The 17,832-nt window shown below is 53.9% G+C and overlaps 2 protein-coding genes across 9 annotated transcripts in view; both read left to right on the forward strand.

The window, feature by feature from the left end:
* Positions 1 to 2,842, forward strand: part of GDPD5 (glycerophosphodiester phosphodiesterase domain containing 5) — a 91,498-nt gene extending 88,656 nt beyond the window's left edge. For all 6 annotated transcript variants that reach the window (XM_027562875.1, XM_027562871.1, XM_027562870.1 and 3 more), the window contains one exon: positions 1,209 to 2,842. In XM_027562875.1, the coding sequence (XP_027418676.1) occupies positions 1,209 to 1,357 (149 nt within the window). In that variant the 3' untranslated portion in view covers positions 1,358 to 2,842. The remainder of the gene's footprint in view (positions 1 to 1,208) is intronic.
* A 97-nt stretch (positions 2,843 to 2,939) lies between these two features.
* On the forward strand, positions 2,940 to 15,222 carry KLHL35 (kelch like family member 35). 3 transcript variants are annotated; one of them, XM_027562867.1, is made up of 8 exons: positions 2,940 to 5,192; positions 7,749 to 8,621; positions 9,590 to 9,774; positions 10,466 to 10,584; positions 11,500 to 11,688; positions 12,919 to 13,107; positions 14,043 to 14,227; positions 14,344 to 15,222. In XM_027562867.1, the coding sequence occupies exons 1-8, from the start codon at positions 5,185 to 5,187 to the stop codon at positions 14,483 to 14,485; spliced, it is 1,890 nt and encodes a 629-aa protein (XP_027418668.1). In that variant the 5' UTR covers positions 2,940 to 5,184; the 3' UTR covers positions 14,486 to 15,222. The 3 variants fall into 3 exon arrangements, with proteins under 3 accessions (XP_027418668.1, XP_027418669.1, XP_027418670.1); XM_027562868.1 differs by having other exon boundaries at positions 14,043 to 14,368; XM_027562869.1 differs by lacking the exons at positions 10,466 to 10,584; positions 14,043 to 14,227; positions 14,344 to 15,222 and having other exon boundaries at positions 11,500 to 13,009.
* The last annotated feature ends 2,610 nt before the right edge of the window (positions 15,223 to 17,832 follow it).

Here is a 17,832-nt window from a genome sequence, read left to right on the forward strand (position 1 = left end):
CCTCCACTAGCTTTGTTCATAGGGATGCTTTCTAAGGCCCACTTGACTTCACATTCCAGGATGTCTGGCTCTAGGTGAGTGATCACACCATCATGAGTATCTGGGTCGTGAAGCTCTTTTTTGTACAGTTCTTCTGTGTATTCTTGCCACCTCTTCTTAATATCTTCTGCTTCTGTTAGGTCTCTACCATTTCTGTTATTCCTCCTACCCTCACTCAAAAATCCTCCTCCTGGGAGCCTTTCCTGAGCACCAGAGATGGGTTGGAGGGCCTACCCTAGTGTCCCGCAGCTCTCGGCAACACTGAGGAGCTCCTGGAAGGAGGAGCCAGAACAGGGCATCTGGGATCCTCAGGCTCCTCAGGCTGTACTTGACTCAGAGAAGCCAGAAGGGGTAGGCAGAATGAACAGAAGGCAGGAGGCCAGCACTTAGGCCTGTCAAATTCTGCACCCCACCCCTCACCTCTCCTGCAGTGCCAAAGGCCATTCACTTAGCACCTTCTGGGTGCTGGCCCTGAGGAATCAACCACAGGTATTACCCTCTGCCCATTCCTGGTTGAGAAGTTCTCTCTAGGGACCGTCAGCCCCACCCAGGCACCCAGAGTCCCCTTGGGCAGGCTTCGCTCCCCTCAGCAGACCTTTTCTGAGGCTCTGCTGTGTGTCCAGCAATGCACCAGGCACTGGGAGCACTGATGCCCAGACCTCATCCGTGTCCTTGAAGTGCTCCAGCTGAAGGGGGCCAGAGATGGCGACAGTGCAGGTGATGGAGCAGGGGGAGCAGCAGGGGCAGGGGAGGAGGCCCCTCCCAGCCTGGGGGCAGCAACAGAAATGAGAAGAATTCAGCCAGATTTTAAGAAAAGGAGGTGATGTTGGGAGGTTGTGCCCAGGAGATAGGCCAATATGTGCAAAGCCCCAAGGAGAGTAAACACACGGGTGCCACGCTCAGGAGGGTGCAGATAGTTCTGTGGCTTGAGAGTGGAGTTCCAGGGGAGAGGAGACTGAGGTGCATCCAGAGTGTTTGCAGAGACTGAGAAGGGCCTTGAATGCCAGACTCACACACCAATACCACACCTGAAACCTGAGGTTGCATCAGCCTCCAAGTGCCTGCTCAGGAGTTGCTGCAGGCCACGCCTCCCCACCGCATCTGCCAGCCCTCCTTATTTGCCCCCTCTCCTCCCTGCACTCACATCTTCCCTCCCTGTGGCCCAACAGAGATCAGCGATGGCATGGAGGTCTCCGATGAGCTCTCTGTGTGTTCGGACAACAGTTATGACTCGTATGCCAACAGCGCCACCACCCCGGTGGCCCCGCGAGGGAGCGGCAGCCGTGCCAAGACCCTCACAGACCGGAGTGGGCGTTAGCTGAAGACCCGTCTGTCCAGCTGTACCTCGTGTGGAGACCAGAGAAGCCCACAGAGCTGGCAGAAGCATGCTCGGGGCGCTAAGTCCACAGGCTCCTCGTTGGCTCCGGTCCCTTGTCAGCCATGGCCTCTCTTGGAGGGGCTCCCCTCTAGCCTCTCAGATGCCCCTGCAGGCCTGGGGCTCCTCTTTCCGGGAAGTTTGGGGCCCAGGGCCCAGGGCCTGGTCCACTCCTTGAGGCCTTCCTTTGCATCCTTACCTGGAAGCTTTGGAGGGTCACTGGGCTGTGCCATGCCCCCTGCAGCAGCAGAGGATGTGGAGCCTGCGTGTGCCCACGTGTGTCTGTTCTCCTGTCTGTGCTGTGAGGAAACCGCCTTCTCGGTGATTCTCCTGCCTCAAGGGGCTGGGCTGGGCCTCTGCCCCAGCACCTCCGCTCTTCCATCAGTCTCAAAGCACAAAGAAGCTCGGCCCAGGAGGAATGCCTGCTCCAGTGGCGGGAACACGTGTCTTCCCCAACCAGCCTCCCGCTGATGCTGGCCATGTCCCCCAGGAGCTGCTGGAGATGGCAAGAGCAGGCTCAGGGCTGCTGGATCCACACCCAGGAGAGATCCACAGACTGACATGACCTCAGGTTCCCACGTCAGTGGCCAAGAGCAGGGGCCACCTGGGAAAAGTGTTCAGGCATGGTTGATGGTGGGTTTATGACCAAGGAGGCCTGCAGTGGAGGGAGCCTGAGGGGCCTTGGCCAGGATGATTAAAGCTGCCATCTTGACACGTCTCATCTCTGAATTATCAGTGGGAGGGTGGGGACAGAGCCTGCAGGGTTTGGGATTCAGGTCCCATGACTGAGGAAGAACCATTCTCGGAAGTGAATGGGAGAGTGGCAGAGTGGTGGGCCCCTTCCCCGCCTCACATGGCACTAGGGCTTCCTTAAGAGGCCTGGGTTCGGGGCGGGGGGGGGGGGGGGCAGTGCCCCATCCTGTGGTGGGGGAGACAGTCTTGGAGAGGTAAGGTGACCGTCCCTGGCCACACAGCTTAGTACAGCAGAGCTAGAACCCCACCCTGGCTGTGGACCTTCCGTAACCAGCTGGGAACAGTAAGGCAGGTGGGGCGGGCTCCTGGGCCCACTATAGGACTGGGCAGTGGGACTAGCAGTCACATGAAGGGTTTCTGAGCTCCTGGCCTATGGAGGAACAGGCCCTTAGGAGACGCCTCTCCCCGACAGCAGAGGCTTGGCTTTGACTGAAGAGGCCCACTCCCATTCCTGGCACGGGGAGGCGCCTGGGCTGAAAGCCAAAGTACAGCCCCTGGGACCACAGACGTCCTTGTGTTTCAGTCCTCGGACCCCTGCCCTCTGCCCTCCCTGGGAAGATGTCTGTAACTCCCATATTTGTCCTAAGAGTCTGCATGGTCTGGGTGTGTCCTAAGGGGGAACGGGGAGGCTGAACCCCAGTTCCAGCATTAAATAAACATGGTGCTTCGTGGGAACCAAGGGGCGTGTCTCTTCTCCAAATGGGGGCCTGCTGAATAGAATTCCTGGGGTCTGGAGGCTTCATTCAGAAAAAGAAATCCCTCCCAACGCTAGAAGCCAGACTGGGCCCCTACACTAACCTCTAGGACCATCCCTCTGGAAACTGTCGGGGGACTCTCCCGCCTTTCCCCTTTTCAAACATCTTCCTGGGGCAGAGGTCAGCTCCAGCTTTCCTTGGGCATGAGGAAGTGAGTGAGAGCTGGACTGTCTGGGTCAGCAGTGGGGCACACTGCCCTACCCAAATGCCCCAATAACCCCCTCTCCAGTGTCTGGCAGGCCTGCTCAGGAAAGCAGAATCAATCTTTCATGCCAGCCCCTTCCTGTCCAGTCAGTGCCCCTAGGTCCACTGGGCAGCATGTTCCAGGCTCCTGGCCACACTTGGGCAACTTGAGTTAACCTAGAGCCTTCAGGAGCAGGGAGAGGGCCTGGGAGTGTTGAGTGGAGCAGCCAGTCAGCATCCCACTCTCACCAGGGCCCTATACTGGACCCCTGCACCCCCCAACACAGAGGCAGTCTGGCTGCCTCCCCTCACCCCAAACAATGGAAAGATGGAGGCCGTCCCCCTGCTAGGCAGATGGCTGGGCCCTTCTCCTCCCTCAGCTGAACCTGTGCTCAACCCTGGCTCCTGTCCCTTGACCTGGGGGGTTACTGAGAAGCCCACCTTCCCAGTGCCCTCCTCGTAACCTCCTCCTGTCTGTGGAGGACAGCCTGACTGCCCTTCACAGGGAAACAGGAGACAGGGCCCCTCCCTCCAGCCATCTCCACAGACCCACTCCTCTCTTGCTACCTTGGACCTTACTGGGTGAGGCCTGTCCAGGCTGAGCCTACCCTCCCCCTCTCCAGAGCCCTCTCTGGACCCTCTGTCCCCAGTATAATGGTGCCGGAATCTCTCACATCCTTTAACATAGAGCAACATGTACAATCCTTTCTTAGGGGAAAACAGGATACACCATTCCCTGGAGCAGAGTCCATGGAACAGACTCCCCCAGGCCTCAGGACACATGCTTAGCCATTGATCCCTCCCATTACAATTCCTTCCACTGACTCAGCTGGCCTGAGCCTTGCTGGGGCGGGTTCCATCCGGATCCCAGGTTCACCCGCTCCACTCCACAAGGCACATGGCTTTCACAAACCCCTCTTGATTTCACAGCACCCCGGTAAGACAAAGCCGGAACCACAACTAGACTACCAATCCTGCTGAAATGAAGAGCCGAGGCTAAGGGTTGGGCAGTTATCTGCCTGGAGCTGCACGCAGAATCCCGGCAGAGCCAGGGCCAGGTCCCAGGTGTGCTGCCCCATCCAGGTTCTTGTCAAGGCAACCTCCCCCGAGCCTGCTGCCCTCTTCCATAAAGGCAACCCCCCCTTGCCTGCCCCAAAGACATCAGGCCCAATGGCCTTTCATAGAGGCAGCAAATAATCAGACACCAACCCAGGGCGCCACCTCTCTCTGGCTCCAGGACTCCAGGCCGACCCAGAGCTGCCTTGTTCTCTCCCCCACACCCCCACGCCTGCCTGACTGTACTCCAAGGGTGGGTACCTGGTTGAGTGAAAGCCATCTCAGCTCATACCATACCACAGACCCAGGGACCATACGCTGTCCATACACGCAGTCCACGAGACACAGCCCCCTGTTGTATGCAGACAGACCCCTGTCACAGAGATAAATAATCACATAGAGATGCAGACAAAGACAGGGACATACAATGCCTGTAACCAGATACACAAAGTCCCACAATGACATGTCTGCTGTAAAGCAGGAACACAGACACTGCACAGAGTCACAGAGGCAGGAGGAAAACCTAGACCTCTAAGCTGTGCAGTCACATTCTTAGTCACATCTGCCCCAATGCCACACAGTCACCACATCCCCATGCACTCCCACACACACATACAAGTACCCTGGAACACCTGCCTGCACACACACACCCTCACATCCATGTATCACTCAAGAGCACAACCAGCTCCAGATCACCCCCAGTCTGGGCACATGGATCCCAGAGTTGCACAGTCGATCGATCCTACACCTACTCCCGGCTCCTCCCTTCTCCCCCTCCCAAGGCTGGTCCAAGAGCAGAACAAAAGCCCAGTGTCCCCTCCTCCCCTTCCCCCTTAACTCTCCCCTCCCCATCCACCCCCCCTCGACCGGCGTCCATCCCCTTTGTCCTCCTGCAGCTGAGCCTGAGCGGGAGTCCAGGCAGAGTGGCAGGGACATTGTGCCCAGGCTGCCAGGGGTGCAGGCGGCAGGACAAACAGGAGTGGTCAGTGCAGGAGCAGCAGCACAGAGTGCCCAGGAGAGGTCATGGCCAGGTAAGTGCCAGGTGCAACTGGGGACTTAGGCGGCAGCGCTGCCCTGGCTGTGTGGTGTCTACAAGTCTGAGTGTGTGTGTGTAGGTGTGGGTGTGAGTGTGAAAGAGAGGGTGACATGTCAACTTCTAGGGGCTGGGTACCTCAGTCTGTGTCAGGACCCTCAGTTTGAGATGCCTAGACTCTTAGCTGGGATGAGAGAAAACTGAATCAGGCCCTGCCCAGGGAACCCTACCTTTCATGCTCCAATGGGGTGTTCTTTAGCCCCCAGACGGGAAATCCCTAGGGCGGAAACTTGGTCTGATGTGTCAGTGTGTTCTAAGTGCCCAGTGCCGTAAACAGTAGGAGAATGAATGAAGAAAACACTGCTGCACTTCCCCCAAGGGGACTCCCTCCCTCTCCCCTTGTGCCAGGATGTCTCTGCAGAGAGAAATCCCTCCTGACGCTGATGAGATCTGCCTTCTTGGATCTCAGCTCAGAGTGGCTGCCTTCTCCACCAGTGGAGAGCAGAATGAGGGCAGCGTGCTCCCACGACCCCTCCCAGCTCCTACCAGTGTCCTGGGCTGCTCCTGAGACATGCCCCCACTTTGGCAAGTGTGGCTGAGCCATGGGGCATGCAGAGTCTAGAGCCAGGCGGGTTCAGGGCTCAGCCCCTCTACTTGGGCAAAGTAGTTAACTTGCTGGGACCCTGCCCTCCATGAAGCTCATTTCCTTTGATGCTAAGACAGGGGATCCGCTAGCAAGGATGGACCAGGCATAAACAGTGAAAGCCAGACTGACTACTAAGCAAGATCTGACTCCCAGGGCAAAGCAGGCTCAGAGGAGGCGCGGCAGCTGGGATCAGAAGAATGGAGGGAGGGGCAAGGAGCAGAGAGCAGAGAGCAGACGTCTGCTCCCCTAGAGTAAGTGGCCACATAAAGGAGTGAGCCCCATGTCCCCAGAGGTATGCAAGCAGAGGCTGCATGTTCATAGTGGCCAAATCATAACCAATTCGTTACAGCCCTTCAGGCTATAGAATGCTTTCACAGACACCCCTCCTTTGATCCTCACAGCAACCTCTGAAGGGCAGGTTCCATCTATGTGACTGTTTCCTCGTGACAAACTTAAGGAAGACTCTAAAGAAACTTAAGGTTTTTGAGGATCAAATGAAACTATGTACATAAAAGCAACTAACATATGTGATGTGCTCCCTTCCTCCTGGGTAAAAGTATGTAAGGAAACATTTGTTGAGTTGGTACTATAAACCTAGCACTTCTCATACATTCCATTTAACAGTCACCAGGTCACAACCACTGCACAAAGGAGACATTTATGACCCTGTTTCAGATGAGGAAACTAAAGGGGAGGTGTTGCACAGGTCACACAGCGAGCGAGGCAGTGGCAGAGGCAGGATCAGCACCTGGATTAGTCCTTAGAGCCAGTGTTTCCACCACCACCCACAGGGCTTCCTAGAGAACAGAGAACTTACTAGAAAGAGGGTCAACTTCCCTCTCAGGCTGGGCTCTTACCTCATGCCTTCTTTCCCTCTGGGTCTTTGCACAGGCTGTTCTCTCAGCTGGAGACTTCCTCCCTCCCACTCCTTTTCCTTCACCTGGCTAATTCTATCTGTTCTTCTGTCTCCTCTCAAGGATGCCTTCCCTGACTCCCCTCCAACTGGGTGCAGTGCCCCTTCTTAGCTGCCCTAATGTTCTGTATTTCCTCACAGAATCCCACCTCAATGGAAGCTCCAGAAGGGCAGGGACAATCTTGTTCACTGCCTTTCACAGACAAGAGCTCTCAATAAACACCAGCTCAAAATATTCACTCGACCTTGAGCAGACACTAACTGAGGACCTATTATGGGCCAGATCCTGTACTCTCAGAGGAGGGGCCGATACTAACTAGAATAATCAGGGTGTGGTTAATTGGGAGCACCTACAGAGATCCCTAGGTGAGCAGATGGGATGAGGAGAGGGGGGTCAGTGCCTACTTTCCCCAGACTCCTTGACCAAAGGCTGCAGCTCCTGTCAGAGAGCTCCCATACAGGTATTTTGTATAGTTTCCAATAACCTCCCAGCTCTCTGCCTTTAGACCTTGGAGAGGTAAAGTCTCCCGGCTGTTGGTAGCCACGTGGCACTGCTTTATCCTTTGTAGGAGTCCCAAAGCACTGTCTATGCTTTCATAAATCCTTCCTTTATTAGAGTCTTCTTAAATTACCCCAGTTAAAAGCATGCCATCTGTCTCCTGCTGAGACTGACAGGGAAAAGCTTAGTGAGCCTGAAGCACAGAAAGAGCAATATGGCTGAAGTGGGTAAGTGGGGCAGGAGATGGTACAACTACGGGTCTAGCCCGTTGGGTAGGCAGGGACTAGCTCTTTGAGACCATATGGAATCTCGATGGGTAGATGGGAGGGAGTGCGGTTGCATGAATGGGGGCGGGGGGCACATGTTAAGATCGTGTATGCCTGCCTGAGTAAACTAGTGAACTAAAGAAGGAATGATGGAAGAGGGGCCTCTTGTCCTCTGGCAGGGCCCCAGCCAGGTGGATTTGCCGACGCTGTCTGTGTTTTTTGCCCGGCAGGATGCTGAAGGGCCCCGTGTTGGAGGAGTCGGAGTGGGGCTCCGAGGCGCCATGCGCGGGGTCCTGCCACGCGCAGCGTGTCCTGCAGACCCTGAACGCATATCGGCGGAGCGGCATCCTCACCGACGTGGTGCTGCGAGCCGGTGGCCACGACTTCCCGTGCCACCGCGCGGCGCTTAGCGCGGGCAGTGCCTACTTCCGCAGCTTGTTCGCAGCCGGGAGGCCAGAGCGTGGCCTGGCCGTGGTGCCCGTGGTGCCCGAGGCGCCAGGCCCCGCCGGGACAGCGGTGGCCACGGCCCTGGCCGTAGTGCTCGACTACGTGTACTGCGCGGGCGTGCGGTTGCGCGCGGAGGACGAGGCGGCCGCGGTGCTGGCGCTGGCTGAGCGGCTGGGCGTGGCGGGCCTGCGTGAGGCCTGCGCGCGCTTCCTCGAGGGTCGCCTGCGCGCCGCTAACAGCCTGGCGCTGCGCCGTGTGGCGGCTGCCTTCTCCCTCGCCCCTCTGGCTGAGCGCTGCAGCCGCGTGCTGCGCCAGGCGTTCGCCGAGGTGGCGCGCCACGCTGACTTCTTGGAGCTGACGCCTGACGAGGTGGCAGCGCTGCTGGCAGACCCGGCGCTGGGCGTGGCGCACGAGGAGGCCGTGTTCGAGGCGGCCATGCGCTGGGTGCGCCACGACGCGCCGGCACGCCGCGGCCAGCTGCGGCGCCTGCTGGAGCACGTGCGACTGCCCCTTTTGGCGCCCGCCTACTTCCTGGAGAAGGTGGAGGCCGATGAGTTGCTGCAGGCGTGCAGCGAGTGCCGCCCGCTGCTGCTAGAGGCCCGCGCCTGTTTCATCCTGGGCCGCGAGTCTGGCGCACTTCGAGCCCGGCCGCGGAGGTATGCCTCCCGCCCCTTGCCCCCCGCCCTGCCTTACTCAGGCTTTCTTAAGCCGCTCGCACAATCCTCCACCATCCTTTAATCCTATCGCTTGATCATGCCTCTTGAATGAGATTCAGTCATACATTCAACAGACATTTCATAGGCTTGATTCTGGGTCCTTGAAAAATTATCATGTACAAACTGTCTCGTGTAGTCTCAGGAGTGATTTGGCGACACCCATTAACCTCAGGGAGTGCGGTCTAGTAAGGGGTTAAAATAGGCTGCGCCTGGGGAAAAAATGAGAGGCATACTCCCACCCCTGCAACATCAGACCAAAGACTTTGGGTGAAGTACTCAGGATGGTCTGTTGTGCTCACGGGAATAAGGGACAGTCTGTCTTACTCATCAGTGTATCTCTAACAGTAAGCTCAGGGCCTGGAACAAGAGTACAAGATGTTCAGTATTTGTCAAAGGAATTAGGTAGGAATTGGCTAAAGGGTTTGGAAATTCTGGTGGAGTCAGAAGTCTGAGGGGTCAGTGGGAGGGGAGAATGCTTTGCTAAAAGGGTGTGTACCTTGGTTCAATGGATTTCGTGATTAGGGGATGGGTTTAGGAGATGGTTATAGGAGGAGGGACACAGCAAAATTACTCCCCGATGGAGGTCAAGAGAATGGGCTTGAATTCTAGCTCTGTTACTTTCAGTTATATAACCTTTGGAAAGCCAAAGTCGAGTAAACAAGATAACTTTTCTAAGTAAGGGTTAGGGCTTTGTAAGCATTCTTCTCCTGTAACTTAGAGATCAGCAAAATGCGGTCAGGAGTAATGATCAACCTCAATGGCCAGAGGGGAGGTTGAAAGTGGCAGAGTCAACATGGGGAGGATGGGGAGCAGAAGGGCAGCAGGACCGCACAGTGCAGTCGATGAGAGGGTGAAAAGGCTGCAACTTGGGGGTAGCTTAACCAGCATTGGGTTTGTCCCCATGCCAGATTCATGGACCTAGCTGAAATGATCGTGGTCATCGGTGGTTGTGACCGAAAGGGGCTCCTGAAGCTGCCCTTCACCGACGCCTACCATCCAGACAGCCAGCGCTGGACCCCGCTGCCCAGCTTGCCCGGCTATGCTCGCTCGGAGTTCGCAACGTGTACTCTCCGCAATGACATCTATGTTTCTGGTGAGGGCGGAGGCCATAAATGGAGTCCCACAGGATTGGCTCATCATTTCGCACCTTGTGTTTTTCCTCCAACCAGATCCTTTTGATAACCTACAGTTGTTGATACTGTAGAGGTGGGCTTCCCTCATAGCTCAGTCGGTAAAGAATCTGCCTGCAATGCAGGAGACCTGGGTTCAGTCCCTGGGTTGGGAAGATCTCCTGGAGAAGGAAATGGCAACCCACTCCAGTATTCTTGCCTGGAAATCCCATGGACAGAGGAGCCTGGTGGGCTCCAGTCCATGGGGCCGCAAGAGTCAGACACGACTTAGTGACTAAACCACCACCGCCATACTGTAGAGGTACTGCAGAGCCAATCACTGGTGTGACTCCACCCCTTATTCAGCTGTGTTTACTTCAATTCAGATTAGTATTAACCACTTCTCTTTATCTAGCCTACCATGTGCTGTGCATTATGCTAAGCAGCTTATATTAGTTAATTCCCATGACAACACAATTTTACAGAGAGTCAACAATTTCCCTGTTGTCATGGCACAATGGCAAAGATCGATTTGATACCAATGGACTGTGCCCTCCCTGAGATTTGGGCCCTAGAGGTTCAGAGAATAAAACACAGCCCCTGCTGTCCTGGAGTGCCCTGGGGATAGAGGATAGCAAGAGGGCCTGGGGACAACAGCTGCTTCTCTCCCCCTAGGCGGCCACATCAACAGCCGTGATGTCTGGATGTTCAGCTCCCATCTGCACACCTGGATCAAGGTGGCCTCGCTGCACAGGGGCAGGTGGAGACACAAGATGGCGGTGGTGCAGGGGCAGGTAGGGACACCTTGCTGCTGCTGCCCTGGGCCCAAGGCAGAGATCTGTGGCCTTCTGGGGGAGGGCCCTCTAGGATCCTCTCTTTTTAAGAAGGGATCTGCTGCTGCTGCTGCTGCTAAGTCGCTTCAGTCGTGTCCGACTCTGTGTGACCCCATAGACGGCAGCCCACCAGGCTCCCCCGTCCCTGGGATTCTCCAGGCAAGAACACAGGAGTGGGTTGCCATTTCCTTCTCCAATGCATGAAAGTGAAAAGTCAAAGTGAAGTCGCTCAGTTGTCTCCGACTCTTTGTGACCCCATGGACTGCAGCCTACCAGGCTCCTCCGTTCATGGGATTTTCCAGGCAAGAGTACTGGAGTGGGGTGCCATTGCCTTGGGCACCTAAATGAAAAAGAACTTGCTCCAAGTTGTTTAATAATGGTAATGCTAATAAAAATAGTAATGACAGTACAGTCTGGTAGTCAGGCAGTCGAGGGTGTGAGCTCTGGGGTCAAAGAACCTAGGTTTGAATCTTGACTCCGCCACTTAAGACCAACCGGAAAAAAAAAAACAAAAACCTGCCAATTATCTTTGTAAGTTACACCCCAAATTCAGAAATGCAAATAAAATGGATCAGTTAAGTTAGGTGGTAAACCTTTAAGAAATTACTAGCTATTCTTACAGTAACTTTTATAGCTTGTCCATAAGCATTAACTTGGTGCAGGTTATTTTGCAGATCTTACCACATTCAGTACCCATCCTAGAAACCAGTCTCCATTAATAGAGGAAAATCTAAGGGAGGATTGGTAATGGCTGGGGCATAGGTGGAGCCAGGAGCTGGGATGCTCCCTGGGTGGGACAGTTTCTCCACACCCAGCCTGTGGCTGTGGGGCAAAGATGCAGATAGCCCTGACTCAAGGTGACCACCTCATCCACAGCTGTTCGTTGTGGGCGGCTTCGATGGCCTGAGGCGACTGCGCAGCGTGGAACGCTACGATCCCTTCTCCAACACCTGGGCGTCGGCGGCCCCGCTCCTCGAGGCAGTAAGCTCAGCCGCTGTGGCCCCCTGCGCCGGCCGGCTCTACGTGATCGGGGGCGCTGGGCAGGATGGCGTCAGCACCAACAAGGTGGGCCAGCAGAGGGCGGGGGAGGCCTGCTGTGTGCCAGGATGGCCTTGTCCGTTTTCTTGATTTCATCGACAACACTGAGTCATCCTCCCCATATTTCAGGCAAGGAAATGAATTCAGAAAAAGGACCCCAAGGTCACACAGTAGGTCTGGACCTAAATGTTTGGCCTGGTGCTATACGGGTTTCAAAGATTTAAAAAATTAAGCGAGGGCAATGGTAATTAAAATGCTCTTCCTCCATTCGAAAATATAATACACTTATTATTGCAAATTTAGAAAACAGAAATAGAAACCATAATCTCATCAGGTAAGGATAACTACTGCTATTAATATTTGGTACATTGCCTTCGGGGCTTCCTCTGAACTAACTTTTGCTTTTCTGTTTCAATTTCACATTCCACTAGTAAAATTTTCTATCCTGCTTTTTCTTCTTCAAAGTATTATAAGTACTTCCTACACGCATAGAAACTCTTCGCAGCCATCATTTCAATGTCTCTGTGATAGTCTACTGGGTGGCTGAATTATAGTCTATCAAATTTTCCATCTATCAAAAAATGTACAAATTTTGTACATTTAGGCTTTTTGTGAACAAAACATTGTGGCAGCTTCCTCCCTGCTCTGATGGCCTCATAGGAATGTGGCCCTAAAATCTAACTTTGCAAAATTAGGGCTCTCACCGTATTCCAGCCCCACTCCCAGCACACCTTCCTGGTGTGCCCCCTGGGCTGGCTGGGGGAATGCTCTTTAGCACCTGCTTGTGCAGCAGCTCGAACATTCAGAAATTGTGGAGGGCGTAAACACCTGTGGGCCTAGGCCGCCTATGGACAGCTATAGGAATGGGGGCGGCAAGACACCCCAGCTAGAACCTTGTCACGACCTCACTGCACCAGAAAGGAGAGAGGGTTGACAGTTTATGCAGCCAGGAATGCATCTCCACAGGGGACCTGCTCTGAGAACCCTCTACAGCACTAATGCAGACAGTACTTCTACCTCCTGGGATACAGACCTCTTCCTGGACCTTGAAAGATGAGAACACTTTTGACAACAGGAGTCCAGGGAGAGGGGCTAGAACATGGAACCAGGCAGAGCACACTTGAAGGGAAGGACCCAAGCTCAGAACTGGTGGACATAGGCAAATGTGCTGAATGAGCGCCCCCAACAGAGAGGAGAGGTGTGGGCAGTGGGGCAGTTAGGGGGTGACGCCTCACCACCGCCACTCTGGCCCCTCAGGTGCAGTGCTTTGATTCCAAGGAGGACCGGTGGAGCCTGCGGTCACCGGCTCCCTTCTCACAGCGGTGCCTTGACGCTGTCTCCCTGGATAACACCATCTATGTGGTTGGCGGCCTTATGAGCAAAATCTTCACCTACGACCCTGGCACAGATGTCTGGGGGGAGGCAGCTGTCCTCCCCAGCCCTGTGGTAAGTGGATGCTCCTGGGTACAGCCCTGGCACTGGTTCCATTGAGCAGGGTAAAGACTCACTTCTAAGGATCTGGATCTCAGAGGTAGTGAGTCTTGTGTCTGACTCCATGTTAGGTGGTTTTACATGTTCTCTAGTTTAGTCCTTACAATGATAATCAACCTTGGGCTTCAAAGGAGACTGGCCTTAGAGAGGTTGAGGCCACCAGCAAGGCCACATGAAGCAGAACCTGGAATCCCAGCCCCGAAGTGCTGTAGCTTTCGGTGGGGAGCTTGGTCTCAGTGGCCCTGCAGTCTCTCCTCTCTGTAGGCCACTACCTGGTAGCTTCTTGTGGGAGGAGGAAGGAGGCGGAGAGGGGACTTGCTAAGTTCCCTTGCCTCATTGGTATTAGAGAAGGGAGCTGCTAGGCCCTGGATGCTCCACCTCTGCATTCCTTGCTCCCCGTCACTGTTCCGTTCCCTCTCCAAAGCTCCTGAGAGTATCTAGGGATGTGGATTGGTGGTCCTTGCCAGTTCTGATCTCCAGTTAATTCTAGGAGCCTAAGACTTCTGGCTTCTCTGAGATCCAAAGATGGTGGTGGTGGTAATTACTGTTATTGGAGTGCTTACTATATTCCAGGCACATGTAAAATGCTTTACGTGCTTTATCTCATTAAGTTAAAGGAACTTTATGAAGAAGGTACTATTATTCTTATTACTCTGCAAGTGAGGAAACTGAGGCCCAGAGAGGTGAAATGACTTGTCTAAGGTCATTCATTTAGCAAAGGTCAGGCCAGAGCTTGAAGTCAGGTCCATCCAATTCCTACTTCTCTACCATCCAGACTGTTGGCTCATACTCTGTGGGTCAAGGTTTTGTTGTCTGGCCTAGCCAGCTAGGGACAGAGGGAACCCCTGGCCGGACCACATAGCTAATCATCTTTCCATCTGTCCACCCAGGAGAGCTGTGGCGTGACTGTGTGTGATGGGAAAGTCCACATCCTCGGCGGGCGGGATGATCACGGGGAAAGCACCGACAGGGTCTTCACCTTTGACCCCAGCAGTGGGCAGGTGGAGGCCCAACCGTCCCTGCAGCGCTGCACGAGCTCCCATGGCTGCGTCACCATCGTCCAGAGCCGGGGCAGGTGACTCATACTTGAGGCAGGAGGTGGGAGGGGAGGGAGAACTCAGGCTCACCACTGCTCCCCTTATGGCACCTCCATGTAAACAGCGTCTTAACTTACTGCCCCTTTTCTTGTAGAAATAAAACCTTCTTCAAAGGTCGAGTCTGTGTTCCAGCTCAAGCCTCCTTTGCCTGGAGAAGTAATGCCCAATATCTGCTCCCTGCTATGTCTCTTTACAAAGCACTTCAGCACTTCATGTTACTTCATTTACCTTCATAATAACAGTGTGGACATTTAAAGAATCATGAAATATTTCATGCATAAAAAGAAATATATTTGTACAGTTTAAAAATTATAATAAAATAAATATCTGTGTTCCCACAACCTAACTTAAGAAATAGATCATTACAAATGCCTTTGTAGGTCCCCCTGTCTATTTCCCAATCCATCCCTTCCCATGTTCCTCCCAGGAATAGTCACTATTCTTGTATTTCAAATTGTGCTGTGCTAAGTCACTTCTGTTGTGTCTGACCCTTTGTGACCCTATGGACTGTAGCCCACCAGGCTCCTCTGTCCATGGGATTCTCCAGACAAGAATACTGGAGTAGGTTGCCATGCCTTCCTCCAGGGGATCTTCCAGACCTAGGGATCGAACCTGCATCTCTTATGTCTCTTGCATAAGAGATGTGGGTTCTTTACTACTAGAGCCAACTGGGAAGCCCATATTTCAGATTATCAACAGTTAAAAAAAAAAAAAACAAACTTTTAGTTAGCTAGTTACTAATATTTGTAAGAAAAGAAGACTCTCCCAAGGCCACATACTTAGTAGAAGGTAGAATATAGGATTCCTGAGGAGGGAAAAAGGGGTCAGATGGCTGTCTCGTCCCTGAGCCCGCCCCTTCCCCCACAAAAATACGCATTTCTGACTGCTGGAAGTAATATGAAGCCTCTAGGCGGAGACCTATCCTCCGGCTGGGGCTTAAGGACCCATTCGGGGTGAGGTCTGGGCTTCTGGGGAGGTAGTTCTTGGACGGTGGCATAGGGACAGAAAATCAGGTTTGAAACCTCCTTCCGTTCCAAAGGTCCGCATCTGGCTTGAAAAACTCTGGACTGAGTCTACGCATAGGCATCATGAAGTACCAGGCACTGGCCAGGTCAAGTGGGATTCTCAAGGTGGGGGCGTCCCAAGCTAGCACTCGAATCTGAGATCCAGAGCCCTAGAGGTTTGAGGCGGGTCAGAATCGTGGGTTAGAAATTCTCCGCCTGGAGGCCCCTGAAACAGAGTTTAGGAAATCCAGAATGTGGGTTTACGGATTTAGGTGCAACCAGCAGTGAGACTGCACTCATTGCTGGGTCTGTGGGTTCAGGTCTAAGATTCTAAGTGTTGAGCCCCGGGGCCTGGGATAACGGAGTTCCTGTTAGAATTGAGAGGACGGATCGTGGTCCCAGAGGCTGCACCCAGGGCTGACTTTACTGGGTACCTCTCCATGGGCTCCTATTTTAGATCCTGAGAGGAAGGGTGGAAAAAAAAAAAAGAAGGTAGACTATACAGCCCACAGATTTCATGAAGCTTCAGAATCTAAGAGGCACTTCTGGTCAGAAAGCTTCTCCCTTTCTAAACCATCCTCTCCCATTTAACCACCTAGCCCTGCTGGCTCAGATGGTAAATAATCTGCCTGCAATGCAGGAGACCGGGGGTTCGATCCCTGGGTTGGGATGATTCCTTGGAGAAGGAAATGGCAGCCCATTCCAGTATTCTTACCTGGAGAATTCCATGGACAAAGGAGCCTGGCAGGCTACAATCCAAGGGGTCGCAAAGGGTCAGACATGACTGAGCAACTAACACTTTCAGTGATAGATAAAATCAAAAATCAGACAACTAAAAAGAGGCATAGGCTCATAAGTAAGCAAACATGTCTGAGGACCAGAAACAGAACTGTAAAACGTAAGGCAGAAGCTCAAGCTTTTGGATTCAGACTCTGGGATAAAGGTATTAAAAACAGATTCCAAACCCAGGCTCGCTGCTATAAGCCTGGGCCAAGGCGGGGTTCCTCCACTCATGAAAGAAGCGGAAACAAAACTAAGACAGTTGCAGAACCCTGAGCAGACTTGGGGTCAAGGCTCATAGCAAACTGGAAGCCCAGGGTAGTGGGCACCAATGCCACAGGCCTCTGAGACACCATTGAGTCCAGCTCTGCATCTGGACATGCCACAGCCCCAGCATAAACGGGGGGCACAAGCTCTTGACGCCATTACAAACAGCTGGGTTGGCTGGGGCTCTGGGGCAGCAACACAAAACTGTCGGGTCGGGAGGGGTGCGCCCAGTGGAGGAAAAAGGGAACAAAGGATGGACACCACAGACTGAGGCGAGGCCCAGCAGAGCTGGCAGGCCCCATCTGGGGCTTCCCTTATTTGCACTCAGATTGCCTTTTGAAGAGCTATCATCTGCCCCTCCATCCCCTTCAGTACAGGGCAGCCCCACGCTGTTCTCCATCTTCCAAAGCCCCAGGGCCCTGTCTGCATGATCTCTCCAGCTGGGGCTGGCCCAAAACACCCAGCACAAAGGCCTGGGTCCCAGCTGAGCTCCTACCCTCCGATTATCCCAGATTAGGGACCCTGTGACCATCTGGACATGCTGATAATGGCAAAAGGGGAGGGCAGTGGGATAGAGGCCTAGCTTCAGAGCCTGCCTCCTCCCACCCAATGGAAAACACCAGGACAAGGCAAAGAAGGTGCTGTATTGCCTACCCAGGTAAAAGCGAGTGGAAAGTTAGGAGCAAATGCAGGGCAAGCTTTCCCCAGAGACGTGGGCATCTTCCCCAGGCTAAACACTTCTGTGTAGCCAGGCAGACTGCCCAGTTTCCCCCATGATGGCCATTTGTCCCAGTGCTTGCTCATGCCAAGTGCCAATGCCCTTTCCTGCTGTCTAGGCGGGTGTCAGGCCTGGGCAGACCTAACACCCTCCACCCCAGAGCTGATCACTCCCTCCCTGTACACTTAACATCAGCCCTCCTATCACCTGACAATTGGCCAGGCCTCTGTGTGACACCTCTGGTCTCTTGTGACACACTCATAGGATGCCTTTGGAAGAGAGGTGTTTCACATGGCTGTGTCCTCCAGTGCCTGGAACAAAAGCCTTCCACTGAATACCTTAAAACCAAGGTTTCCTGGATCTCTATCTCATAATACCTGTGAGGTGCTATCATGATCCTCTCTTCTCCCTCCCATGCTTACAAATGAGGAACTCAAGAGTTGGGATTTGCTTACTTAGGTCATGGGACGATTCCAGTTTGGGTCTGCCATCTCCAGTTTGCTTTCTCCAAGCAGCCCCTGCTAATCTGAGAAAATGGTGTGGGATGCAGCACCCTTTAGAAGCTCCATCGTTCCCACCATGGGAGACTCCAGCCTGATAAGCGTATTGCCCCAGATCTTCTGGACTTGGAACCTGATGAGGGGAGACAGTGCTTATCCCTGGAGAGGCTCACAGGAACACAAGCAAAAGGTGACAGCCACAGCCGTGTCCTAACGTCCTAGGACGACTGCTTAGACCATATATACAGGGACCCCTGGCTCCTGGTCCACTGCTCTCTGGGCCCCCGACTGCCTGCCGAATGTGAATTGTTACC

Source organism: Bos indicus x Bos taurus, chromosome 15 (genome assembly GCF_003369695.1).
Source record: "Bos indicus x Bos taurus breed Angus x Brahman F1 hybrid chromosome 15, Bos_hybrid_MaternalHap_v2.0, whole genome shotgun sequence".
Classification (NCBI taxonomy): Eukaryota; Metazoa; Chordata; class Mammalia; order Artiodactyla; family Bovidae; genus Bos; species Bos indicus x Bos taurus.